This window comes from Calliphora vicina, chromosome 2 (assembly GCF_958450345.1).
Source record: "Calliphora vicina chromosome 2, idCalVici1.1, whole genome shotgun sequence".
NCBI classification, from domain to species: Eukaryota; Metazoa; Arthropoda; class Insecta; order Diptera; family Calliphoridae; genus Calliphora; species Calliphora vicina.
In genome coordinates this window covers 129,075,247-129,089,248 of record NC_088781.1, presented here as the reverse complement: position 1 = coordinate 129,089,248, position 14,002 = coordinate 129,075,247, and the positions used below count along the sequence as shown (strand labels likewise).

Here is a 14,002-nt window from a genome sequence, read left to right as displayed (position 1 = left end):
TTTACTCATTTGCCAGTTCACAGCACCTCCACTTGAGATGACCATGACCTCAAGTCGCTCGTGCAGAATGTCCAATGTGACATGAGGATACTAAATTTCACATGATTCGAGATGTTTTTATAGTTTTTCAGCTTCCTAGTACGTGGCTCCTCAAGGTTGGTCTCCTCGGGTTTGAAATTTTTTTTAAAAAAATCCCCAAAACATCATTTATGACCCCAATGAGATAAAATTTTTACTGTTACGTTATTTACCATGTGATTGGTGCTTTGCGTTGTAAAATTTGACAAGTTTGGATAGGTCTGGGGGTACTATGTTCGCTTAAGTTAACCAAATATTACTTTACAATCTTTCGCATTAAGTTCTCTTTCCGGATCATATGAAAATTGTATATAGTCCCGATGAAATTTTTTTTCTTCGCTGTAGGGTTATGACCTGGCCAACGTCGTTCTCAAGGAAATATGGACCGATGATGCCGCCAGTACAAAATACACCCCAAACATTGAATTTTCGGGATACATTGGACGCTATTGAATCTCATGTGGATTCGATAATTTTGTATCCAGAAATGGGCTTCATCGCTAAAGAGGATTGTTTGATGAAAATTAGGTTCAGTTTCCAACTGCTCCATAGCCCAATCAGCGATCACACGTCTTTGTCTATGGTCGTTTAACTTCAACTCCTGGGTCAGTTGAATTTTGTACGGGTGCAGGTCTGCGAATAGTCCTCTTAGTCGGACGATTATGGTGACCGTAAAATGAACGAAGCGAAAGGTACAATGATAAATCAATTTTATTATTTGCACGTGTTGTGCTTTGGCAAAACAAACTGAATAAATGACAGTCAATTCGACAGATGTAACTTCAGCAATATGGCCGCTATCAACTGTCAAAGTTTGGAAGTCGCTATTGGAAGACCCGTTATTTCTTCGAGATAAATCACATTGCAAATGTGACGCACAGTTAATCACATCTCGATTAAACTGTTTTCTTAAACACTGCTTCATTAACCAAAGTTTTAGACGTTATTTTGCCTCATTCATCGTCTTAAAAGATATCCAGGAATAGATCAATTCTGGAGATCGTTACAGTTATTAAGTTGAGTTGAGTTTAGTCAATGCAGCTGATGTTGCAGCTGTTATAATATGAAGTATTGTAAATTTCATGTAGAGGAAGAGGTCGATGATGAGGATCGTATAATTTGGATATTATAGAACTCAAACATAAGAATTTATATTTGCAATATATATATAGAGTACACGATTGCTAGCTAATCTATTTTAAATCTCAGAAAGGTATAAACTATTGGGGTTGTCATAGAATCCAATCGTTGTCGGAATCGGTTTTGAAATCAACAGAAAAAGTACATTGGTCTCGTGAAATCGTTTTCAAAACCGATTCCGACATTAATTGGATTCTATGACAACTCCGAATATAATGAAAACCCTCAAAAACTATATCACAATCCATCTTCAGCAAGTAAGAGTCTTATATATTTCTTTAACCATTCTTTCACATAATTCAGATGCGAGAAATTTCCAAACATTCCATTCCAAACCATAAAGAATACAAGGATTTTGGACACTGTTCAAGAACCATTGTTCGGAACCACAGCTCGGTCCGAAAATATTCGCTGAAGAATTATAAGAATATTCAACTTCGATCCAATAATTGTTGGCGTTTAATGTTTCTGAGTTGATAGCAAAAGTTATTAAGAATATAGAATCAAAAATAGGTTCATTAAAACATTACGTGCATCCCTTTAATAATATTTATAGCATTGTCATGGCATTCTTCCTGTGGATTAAATTGTCATGAATTTTACCTGTTGAAAGTGAAGCATAAATATTAAAAAAATATATCTATCTTTAACTTGTTTAATATTTACAACATGTCAAATAATAGAACAAGAAAATATACTCTATTAGAAAACCAATACGATACAGGTAGCCAGGTAAAGACAGGGGGAAGATCTAACTATCATTAAAACCCCTTGCTCTCTTTCCCGCTCTTTCTTGCCAACAACATACAAACACTCGCTAACAATCTAACTATCTCTGATTATTAGAAATACTAAATTAATATTTTCTATATAGATTTTCCATTGATAATAAGCAATAAGAAGTACTTGTTGTTTTTACCCTACTCAATTCAAGAAACAAACAAGCAAGAGCATAAAAAGAGTAAAAAAAGATAATTAAATTTGAGATAACTCTCCCAGTGATATTTGTACATGTTATTATATGCTGCTTGAGTGTGCGATCATTTGTGATTGACATTTGTACGAGTATTTGTATAAATAACCCATCGATTGTTTAGAAAAATTCAGTTTCAGTGCGTTGATCAGTGGGCGCACTTTATTCGTTTCCTCAGTGTCATTAACCATAGCGTTTAAGACTGACGACTGTAAGTGTTAATTATTATAAAAAAAATATTAAATAATTGTGTGAACCATATTAAGTTCAAATCAATCTTAAAAGTGAAAAAAAGTGCTAAAATTTCTCGTTTAAAAATAATTCTTTAATTTAATGTAACTGAATGTTAAGTTTAAGCTTTTATTTAAATTGTGTGTGGAATTGTTCTTGATCTAATTACATTTTAATTTCTTTAATTGTTTGAAATGAAAAATACATTTATGTACATGTGAAATGCATTTAAATAGAAATTTGCCAAAGTTCCTCTACGTTTTTTATTTTTAATTGTTTAAAGATTGTTGATAATAATAAAAAAACAAAATGCTGTCGACTTCATTTTGGAATGAAAATTGCCGCATATTTTTTTGAAAACAAATAAATAATCATGTTAAAACATTGTTGTAGTGAGAGTTAGGCAGATCACAGATTGAAATTGTTAAAGTACATAGAAAAAAATTTAAAATTTTTGGCTGATGAAGTTTGTAAAAGGAAGTGAATATGGAAATTGTCAAACTTTCTCTTAAGGTGATGAAAATGTAGTAAACATTGAGAGCTTGATTAAAGCATAGAGAGATACACATAGAGTGGACACTATAAAAAAAATAAAAATAAAATACATTCTCACCACTTTTTGACAACTGAGTTAGGTCTTTGTCAGGATAATTTTCGATCTATGTGTATTTATCGATGGTTAAAAGTTGGAAATGAGTTGTGAATTTGAGTTTCTGCTGGTTAAAAAGACAGAGGTTTCCTTTTCAAAAAAGTAACTTATAAACCTTCTGACAAGCCTGGAATAGTAATCCTTTTGACTTTCCTTAATGGAAATTATAAGTCACGTAGTCATGATACTGGGAATTATTCTTTAAGATAAATCAAAATAAGTTGGTAATCATCGATCTATAGCGCTTGCCGTTGGCGGTGATGGCCTGGCTAACGTCGTTGTCAAAAAAACTATGGACCGATGATGCTGCCAGCCCAAAATCCACACAAAACAGTGACTTTTTCGGGATTCAATGGATGCTATTGGATCTCATGTGGATCGGTATCGTACCAATTTTGTACCCATTCATCCAGAAATGGGTCTCATCGCTGAAGATGATTTTTTTATGAAAATTTTGGTCAGTTTCCAACTTCTCCATTGCCCATTCAGCGAACACACGTTCTGGAGCCGAATTACAGCATTCGATATCGAGTAAATTCGATCGTAATTTTCTTATTTGAGACTACGGCATTCGATATCGAGCATGCAATTTAGTACATTTTGTTTTAATTACGATATCGAAATTATTTTTCGATACGATAGTTCATTCGATCACGAGTGCGGTAATTCGGCCCCTGGTCTACGTTTGTTACCTTCTGGGTAAGTTGAATTTTTTACGGGTGCAGCCCAAGTCATGACACAAAGTTCGATAAGTTGTGGTGATAATTTTATGTACGTTCAAACCCCAACAAGTTCAAAAATAGTTTTGATTAATGGCAACATAAGAAGAAGCAGTTGAAAGTTTCAATAGGTTGAAATTTTGGTTTTTCAAAATGTCATAAATCTCTCAATTCAATCTAAAGTAGAAGTTAGTTCTGAATATTTCCATTGTAAAGATTTCTTTTCAATAGGAATTTCTTTAAAAATCTGAACTCCTATTGTCTTACTCTTCAATTGATTTATCTCTTGGAAGAAGGATTGGGATATAGTTTTTGAGATTTTTCACTTAATTCTTTACCTTTCTGATATATCAAGAGGTGTAAGCTAGCAATCGTGTAATCTTAAGATATATTGCAGACTTGTGATTTAATAAAACATAAATTTTATGGTTGTGTTCTATAATATCTAAACTCCTGATTAAATTATCTTTTACTAATTAAAAAAATAAGAGAAATGTAAAAACCTTACACATATCCATTGATTGAGCTTAAGTCCTTTAAAGGGGATAAATACGGCAACAAATTGATTGAGCAACATCCATATTGATCAAGATTTTAACATAACATAAATTCTAAAGATATTCCCGTACATTCTAAAATGTATAAATTTCTAAGATTTTGAAGAAATTTCTTGTAGAGATTTAAAATATTTTGAAGTAGTCATTAGTTAGTTATATGCTCAAACTTCAAAGGGTTCATTAGTAATAATCGCAGTTTCAAGAGTTGCCGAATATTCTTCGAGCTCAGAATCCAAAATCAATTGATGGGTTATAGGTTAAAAATGTATGTTAACAGATTCAAATCGATCCCACAGAGCATTATTGTACTTAGATTAGAAGTGATGAATAGATTTACTAAGGGTTTTCATAGTAATATCCTTAAGATTAAGCCCAATAAGTACTTGAACATTTTGTTGGAATTTGACTTGAATGCAAATGTAATTATGTTTTAAACTTGAAAAATTAAATATTTTTCACACAAAAAACATATGGCTTGAATTTATGTTTCCTTTTTACTGGAGAATGCTATTAAAATAAAGTGTAATACAACTGTAATTCAATTGTTTGACTATAATTCAAGGCTTGAATTACACTTGCTTTCAACTTGAACTCCAGTAAAAGTGCTTAATGGGAGAACTGCTTTATTTTATCAAATTTTGGTCGAATATTCTCTTTGAGAGCTTCCAGGCTATTCGAAAAATGTACACTGAATAGTAAAGGTCATGGGAGGGTTAAGACTGGAATAGGACAAACACCATCTAATATCTATTCCAAAAACAAAACTCACTTACACTCCCTATTATCTTAGATTTTTCTTTCCTGTCTCTATAATTTATATTTTTGTAGTCGTTTCTAGGGGTTGTATATTTATTTTTAAAGTAATGAACTGTCTTGTCTCTAAGAAGATAAAAGATCCCTGAGCACGGCTGGAGTATAAAGTAGCACATTCTTCTAGGAGATAGGGCTCGACTAAGATATGGTTCGTTACAAGTCTGTGGCTTGTTCAAATAGGTCATAAACTTTAAGAATCCTTGAAGAAAGAAGTCTGGTTCATTGTCAAATTGTTTGACTAGGACTACTAAAAATCGAGACATTGGGTGACCTGAAAAAGCTTAATTTAAAATGTTGCTCCGTTCTGTTATGTCGATCTGTTCAGTCCATGACCAATGGTCCTGTATCCGCGTTAACCACGGAGTCCTCAAACTATACTCTCACTCTGAATGGATCCAATGGAACGCGATCCATTCACTATTTTGGGCAATCACAATCTTCAACACGGAGCTACGTAACCAAACATACCATCGGCCAATCCAAATGGAGATTCTCAATCGTAAATTCCGCGCCAAAAGAACTGTTCATCTTTTGAGGCTAAGAACGAATCAAGCCAATTTCGGATACTATGTTCTGTAGTGAGATCATTATGCATCGATTGAAACAAATAGTAAACGGACGGGGGGCAAGGTATGGACTATAAGGCGGTTCTGGCAAATCTTCCCAACCACTTCTTTCTAAATAGTTTTTAAAAGATTTTGCAACATTTGGCCGAGCGTTGTCATGATGGAACCGAGCGTTACATGACTGGCCGATTTATGGGAGTTTTTTGCTTCAAATGAATCAATTGCGTTCGTTACAGGTTCCCTGTGATGGTCTGACTAGATTTCAGCAGCTCATAATAGATAGAATATTTTTGGTCCCACCCAATACAGAGCATTATCTTAGCGACATGGATATTAGGCTTTGATGTCTATTCGGCTGGTTTACCGGGCTTCACATACGATGTCTTAAGCTTCGGGTTATCGTAATGGATTCATTTTTCATCACAAGTGATGATTTGGTGCAAAAATCGTTTTTCAAGGTCTCTCGGCTTCAATTCGCATGGTATCAAATTTTCCTGTTTTTGGATGAATCCTGCTGCTTGCAGACGTTTTGAAATAGCTGCTTGAGTAGCTGCCAATGATTTTGCAAGCTCTTGCTGAATTTTACAACAATCTTCATGGAGTAATCTCTTCAATTCTTGGTCTTTAAACTTTTTTTGCTGGCCTGAACGATCTTTGTCTTCAGTGTCAAAATTACTGAACAAACCAGAAGAAGCAAAGCAAAATTTCTCGCATATGATGCTTTGTTGGCACAAAATTCTACATTTTCGAAAAAACGTTTACACTATAATGTAATGTGAATTGCAGAGCGAGAGAAAAACTAAAATTTTCAATATTTGTCCCTCTTTCCAAGCCACAACCATTTAAACAATAGGGTAACATGGAGACGAGACGTAATTGTCAAAAACCTAACTCTAGCAACAACAAAATACATGCTAGTCAATGTATTTTGTTGTTGTATTTTTGTTTGACAAATCCGAGTGTATTTTCTCTATGATTTAAACATTTTCTTTTATTTGTTTTGTTGTGATTCCCTCTTTCACATCCTTATCTATCTATATAAGAATTTTATATTCAGGGCGTGGAAAAATACCAAAGTTAAGAAACTTGGACTTTGTAAAGTACCAAAAACTCCTTATCACTTTAATATCTTCACTTGATGTTAGATTTTGAACTATTTTTTTGGCAAAAATTATTAAAAATATTCCAGAAATATCAAGTTTTTCTATTGAAAAAGAAAAGAACTAATTGCCAATATTTACAATAGCTCTTTAAAGATTTATGATATTTCAAAGATTGATAAGATTTGAAAGAAATTTAACACACGCCTTAGCGCCTGAAAATGATCATAAATTAATAAGAAACTATTTATTATCTTTAAATTAAAAAAGCAAAAGAAACATTTATTTAAGACTAGTAGCAACAATCTTATCAATTTCAAATGAAATAAAATAAAAAGAAATCTTAATGAATTGAAAATTAAAAGAACAAAATACGATTGTTTCAAATAGAAAGAAAGTGGACAGGAAATTTAATCTATAATAATGCAGTATTTTAAATCAAGCTCATAAAAAGATAATATTGAATTTAATTTAAGTTATTATATAGTAATATGATTAAAATATGATGGAAGAAATTTAATTAAATCTTTGTATGAAATTCATATTAATTTTGTGCAAGGGGAATAACTTTTGTTTAATACAAGTAATCATTGGAATTATAGATTATTCAAAAAACATTTTCATATTAACTTATTAATAAATTAAATATAATTTGTTAATTTTATAATGATTTAAGTAAAAAAAGTTATTACCATAGAGAAATATACATAGAACGGAAGCCTGCTCACAAAGACCTAACTCAATTGTCAAAAACCTAATTGGTGAGAAAATATTAGTGAAAAAATAACTATGTGAAAACAAAATTATGATTTTGAGTTATTCTTTTGTTTAAGTGTTTTTCTAGTTTCCATTCTATGTGTATTACTCTATGGTTATTACTTATTTGTATAGATTTACGTTTAAATTTGAATTGTTTTCATTTGTGCTGCCATAATTGGTATTCAATTCAAGCTTGACCATTTTTATTTCAATATATTTAAACAAAATATTCACGTGCTTTAAATTCTTAATTCGTTTTATACAAGTTTTTGTTTATTCTGCAAAAAAGAACGAAAAATTCAATTGAACAACTGAAAAAAATTGAGGTCTAAAATGACATTGAAATTCAATATTAAATTCTGTTCTAAACTTGGTTTAACAAAACTTTTATTTTGTTTGTATTCAGTTCTTTTTTTTTAAGTTTAATAAACTTTTGTTTGTATTTGTTTTATTGTGGCTTTGTTTTGGTTTCGTAAAAAACAAAAACATTGACTTCAATTCTTTTGCAACAATAAATAATTTATACTTAAAATTAGTGCAGTTAAATATTCGAGTTTTTTGAAAGTAAAGCAACTATTTCATACTGTTTCAGTTCTAGTTCAGTTCTAGTTCTAGTTCAGTTCTAGTTCAGTTCTAGTTCAGTTCTAGTTCAGTTCTAGTTCAGTTCTAGTTCAGTTCTAGTTCAGTTCTAGTTCAGTTCTAGTTCAGTTCTAGTTCAGTTCTAGTTCAGTTCTAGTTCAGTTCTAGTTCAGTTCTAGTTCAGTTCTAGTTCAGTTCTAGTTTAGTTCTAGTTCAGTTCTAGTTCAGTTCTAGTTCAGTTCTAGTTCAGTTCTAGTTCTAGTTCAGTTCAGTTCAGTTCTAGTTCTAATTCAGTTCTAGTTCAGTTCTAGTTCAGTTCTAGTTCAGTTCTAGTTCAGTTCTAGTTCAGTTCTAGTTCAGTTCTAGTTCAGTTCTAGTTCAGTTCTAGTTCAGTTCTAGTTCAGTTCTAGTTCAGTTCTAGTTCAGTTCTAGTTCAGTTCTAGTTCAGTTCTAGTTCAGTTCTAGTTCAGTTCTAGTTCAGTTCTAGTTCAGTTCTAGTTCAGTTCTAGTTCAGTTCTAGTTCAGTTCTAGTTCAGTTCTAGTTCAGTTCTAGTTCAGTTCTAGTTCAGTTCTAGTTCAGTTCTAGTTCAGTTCTAGTTCAGTTCTAGTTCAGTTCTAGTTCAGTTCTAGTTCAGTTCTAGTTCAGTTCTAGTTCAGTTCTAGTTCAGTTCTAGTTCAGTTCTAGTTCAGTTCTAGTTCAGTTCTAGTTCAGTTCTAGTTCAGTTCTAGTTCAGTTCTAGTTCAGTTCTAGTTCAGTTCTAGTTCAGTTCTAGTTCAGTTCTAGTTCAGTTCTAGTTCAGTTCTAGTTCAGTTCTAGTTCAGTTCTAGTTCAGTTCTAGTTCAGTTCTAGTTCAGTTCTAGTTCAGTTCTAGTTCAGTTCTAGTTCAGTTCTAGTTCAGTTCTAGTTCAGTTCTAGTTCAGTTCTAGTTCAGTTCTAGTTCAGTTCTAGTTCAGTTCTAGTTCAGTTCTAGTTCAGTTCTAGTTCAGTTCTAGTTCAGTTCTAGTTCAGTTCTAGTTCAGTTCTAGTTCAGTTCTAGTTCAGTTCTAGTTCAGTTCTAGTTCAGTTCTAGTTCAGTTCTAGTTCAGTTCTAGTTCAGTTCTAGTTCAGTTCTAGTTCAGTTCTAGTTCAGTTCTAGTTCAGTTCTAGTTCAGTTCTAGTTCAGTTCTAGTTCAGTTCTAGTTCAGTACTAGTTGAGATATTCAACCAGATTCCGATGAAAAAGTTTCGAAACTTTAAGAATTTATTAAATATTTGATATTCATCTGATAACAATGTAAAATTTCCCACACTGTCAAAATGTTCCACTTAAATTTAATTAAAGTTTAAGATAATAGAAATGCATTAGATAATAACACCAAATCGTTATAATTAAAAGACAAACGTTGTACAACACTTTACTTTATAACAACAATATAATGTCAAATTCACTTAATTAATAAACAAATATTTATTTTCTTTTTATTACAGAGTCTTTAAGTCAATATGAAATTGTTAGTTGTCACACTATTGGCCAGCTTTGCGGTAAGTTTTCTCTCCTTAATCTACAATTCCAAACAACTAATTCCTTTTCTTACCCCAGCTCTGCCACTGTGCCGTCAAAGAGGAAATCTCCGCTGCCGAGTACTTGAAAAATCTCAATCTCGAAATTGCAAAGCGCACCAACTTGGAAACCGAGGCATCATGGGCTTATGGCTCCAACATTACCGATGAGAATGAACGCAAGAAGAATGAAATTTCCGCTGAGGTGGCCAAATACATGAAAGAGGTCTCCCAGGACATTCAAAAGTTCAATTGGCGCACATACCAATCGGAAGATTTGAGACGTCAATTCAGAATGTTGTCGAAATTGGGTTATGCCGCTTTACCTGAACAGGATTATGCTGAACTTTTGGACACTTTGTCTTCGATGGAATCGAACTTTGCCAAGGTACGCGTTTGCGATTATAAGAACAAGGATAAATGCGATTTGTCTTTGGATCCTGAAATTGAGGAGGTCATTACCAAGAGCCGCGATCCCGAGGAGTTGAAATACTACTGGCGTGAGTTCTACGATAAGGCTGGTACTCCCACACGTACTGCTTTCGAGAGATATATTGAGTTGAACACCAAGGCTGCTAAATTGAATGGTGAGTGTAAGAAAGGGAAAGATTGGGTCAAAGGAGTCTCAGTGTCTAAGATATATAAACTTAAATTTGGAAAGATTGAGAAGAAATTAAGAAAGTTATTGGTGATTTGCGATGTTTAGGGTCAAAGGTATCCTAAAGATTATTTGAATTCAAAGTCTAGCTGAATTAAAACTTGTCTAAATGAGTTTTACAAACCGTTTACATTTTGAAGATTCAGTTCTAGTTCAGTTCTAGTTCAGGTTCTAGTTCAGGTTCTAGTTCAGGTTCTAGTTCAGTTTCTAGTTCAGGTTCTAGTTCAGGTTCTAGTTCAGGTTCTAGTTCAAGTTCAGGTTCCAGTTCAGCTTCTAGTTCAGGTTCTAGTTCAGGTTCTAGTTCAGGTTCCAGTTCAGCTTTTAGTTCAGGTTACAGTTCAGCTTCTAGTTCAGGTTCTACACCATTTCCAATTGTATTTCAGAAATTTCTAATTATATTTCAGAAAATTCCAATTGAATTTCAGAAATTTCCAATTATATTTCAGAATTTTCCAATTATATTTCAGAAATTTCCATTTATATTTCAGAATTTTCCAATTATATTTCAGAAATTTCCATTTATATTTCAGAAATTTCTAATTGTATTTCAGAAATTTCCAATTGTATTTCAGAATTTTCCAATTGTATTTCAGAAATTTCCATTTGTATTTCAGAATTTTTAATTTATACTTAAAAAGTTTCTAATTGTATTTCAGAAATTTCTATTTGTATTTCAGAAATTTTCTTTTGTATTGCTATTAGAATTTTCTGAAATACAAATGGAAATTTCTGAAATACAATTGGAAAATTCTGAAATACAATTAGAAACTTTTTAAGTATAAATTAAAAATTCTGAAATACAAATGGAAATTTCTGAAATACAATTGGAAAATTCTGAAATACAATTGGAAATTTCTGAAATACAATTAGAAATTTCTGAAATATAAATGGAAATTTCTGAAATATAATTGGAAAATTCTGAAATATAAATGGAAAATTCTGAAATATAATTGGAAATTTCTGAAATATAATTGGAAAATTCTGAAATATAAATGGAAAATTCTGAAATATAATTGGAAATTTCTGAACTTCAATTGGAATTTTCTGAAATATAATTAGAAATTTCTGAAATACAATTAGAAATTTCTGAAATACAATTGGAAATGGTGTAGTTCAGTTCTAGTTCAGTTCTAGTTCAGTTCTAGTTCAGTTCTAGTTCAGTTCTAGTTCAGTTCTAGTTCAGTTCTAGTTCAAGTTCAGTTCTAGTTCAGTTCTAGTTCAGTTCTAGTTCAGTTCTAGTTCAGTTCTAGTTCAGTTCTAGTTCAGTTCTAGTTCAGTTCTAGTTCAGTTCTAGTTCAGTTCTAGTTCAGTTCTAGTTCAGTTCTAGTTCAGTTCTAGTTCAGGCTCTAGTTCAGGCTCTACTTTAGGTTCTAGTTCAGGTTCTAGTTCAGATTCTAGTTCAAGTCCAGGTTCCAGTTCAGCTTCTAGTTCAGGCAGGTTCTAGTTCAGGTCTTAGTTCAGGTTCTAATTCAGGTTCTAGTTCAGTTCTAGTTCAGTTCTAGTTCAGTTCTAGTTCAGTTCTAGTTCAGTTCTAGTTCAGTTCTAGTTCAGGCTCTAGTTCAGGCTCTAGTTTAGGTTCTAGTTCAGGTTCTAGTTCAGATTCTAGTTCAAGTCCAGGTTCCAGTTCAGCTTCTAGTTCAGGCTCTAGTTCAGGTTCTAGTGCAGGTTCTAGTTCAAGTTCTAGTTCAGGTTCTAGTTGAGCTTTTAGTTCCGGTTCTAATCCAGTTCTAAATTATATTAAATCCAATCTCTTTTTAACTTCTTTACTATTTTTATCTTTTCCAGAATACGAATCCGGTGCTGAGATGTGGTTGGATGAATACGAGGACTCCACCATCGAACAACAATTGGAAGATATCTTCGAAGACATTAAGCCTTTGTACCACCAAGTTCATGGTTATGTGCGTTATCGTTTGCGTCAACACTATGGTGATGATGTTGTCTCCGAAACCGGTCCTCTCCCCATGCACTTGCTTGGTAACATGTGGGCCCAACAATGGTCTGATATTGCCGATATTGTCTCACCTTTCCCCAGCAAACCTTTGATTGATGTCAGCAGCGAAATGGCTAAACAGGGTTACACTCCCTTGAAAATGTTCGAAATGGGTGATGATTTCTTTACCTCCATGGGTTTGAAGAAATTGACACAGTAAGTTTGTTTGGAAGAAATTAAGTTATTCAGTATTTTGAACCTATTTTTTTGTGTTTTATAGAGATTTCTGGGATAAGAGTATCTTGGAGAAACCCACCGATGGCCGTGATTTGGTTTGCCATGCTTCCGCCTGGGATTTCTATTTGGTCGATGATGTACGCATTAAGCAATGTACCCGTGTTACCCAAGATCAGTTCTTCACTGTCCACCACGAATTGGGTCATATTCAATATTTCTTGCAATATCAACATCAACCTTTCGTCTATCGTACTGGTGCCAATCCCGGTTTCCATGAAGCTGTTGGTGATGTTTTGTCTTTGTCTGTCTCCACCCCCAAACATTTGGAACGTGTTGGTTTGTTGAAGGACTATGTGCGTGACGATGAGGCTCGCATTAACCAATTGTTCTTGACTGTAAGTTTGAGAAAAAATCTTACAACTGTTTAAATTCTCTACTAAATTAATGTTATTTTTATTAGGCCTTGGACAAAATCGTTTTCTTGCCTTTTGCCTTCACCATGGACAAATACCGTTGGGCTTTGTTCCGCGGCCAAGTCGACAAGTCCGACTGGAATTGTGCTTTCTGGAAGTTGCGTGAAGAATACTCTGGTATTGAACCTCCAGTAGTTCGTACTGAAAAGGATTTCGATGCCCCTGCCAAATACCATGTCTCTGCCGATGTTGAATATTTGAGATATTTGGTCTCCTTCATCATTCAATTCCAATTCTACAAGTCTGCTTGCATTAAAGCCGGTCAATACGATCCCACCAATCCTGAATTGCCTTTGGATAACTGTGATATCTATGGTAGCTTGGCTGCTGGTGAATCTTTCGAGTGAGTTTAAATTTTCTCAACAATTTAAGAAAATTATTATAAAATTCTCTCTTTTTTTTAGAAAAATGTTGTCCATGGGTGCCTCCAAACCCTGGCCCGATGCATTGGAAGCCTTCAATGGTGAACGTACTATGACCGGCAAGGCTATTGCTGAATATTTTGAACCTTTGCGTGTATGGTTGGAAGCCGAGAACAAGAAGAACAATGTTCATATTGGCTGGACCAAATCGGATAGTAAGTTTTATTTGTTTCTTTCTGAAAATGAAAAATGGTAACTAATTTTTTGTATTTTCTTTTTGCAGAATGCGTTTCAGCATAAATTCCATTTAGGGGAGTAATTCCTAGCAAACTCTTTTAAACTATTTAAAGATTTTATTAAGCACTTAAAAAACATTTTTTGTATTGAAAAAAATAAACAGTATTAAAATAAAAAATTAAAAAAAACTTGTTGTTTTTATTAAATTATTAAAGAAATCTTGAAGAGGATCTAAATTACTTTTCTCTATAGCAGATTCGACATTACCAAATCTTCCAATAAGTTTAGTAAATTTGTAAATGCGAGATATCCATTATAGTTTTTTTTTTTTTTTAAAAATACATATTTAACATATTCCCATCATAGTACTCTTTTACTCCTTTTTTCTACACCTTTAC

The 14,002-nt window shown here is 33.0% G+C and overlaps 1 protein-coding gene across 1 annotated transcript; it reads left to right on the top strand.

Moving 5' to 3' along the window:
• Positions 1 to 2,307: 2,307 nt before the first annotated feature.
• On the top strand, positions 2,308 to 13,792 carry Ance (Angiotensin converting enzyme). The gene is made up of 8 exons (XM_065501488.1): positions 2,308 to 2,402; positions 9,633 to 9,686; positions 9,745 to 10,291; positions 12,148 to 12,511; positions 12,576 to 12,927; positions 12,993 to 13,348; positions 13,410 to 13,582; positions 13,651 to 13,792. Exons 2-8 carry the CDS (start codon positions 9,648 to 9,650, stop codon positions 13,665 to 13,667), a joined length of 1,848 nt encoding a protein of 615 aa, XP_065357560.1. The 5' UTR covers positions 2,308 to 2,402; positions 9,633 to 9,647; the 3' UTR covers positions 13,668 to 13,792.
• The last annotated feature ends 210 nt before the right edge of the window (positions 13,793 to 14,002 follow it).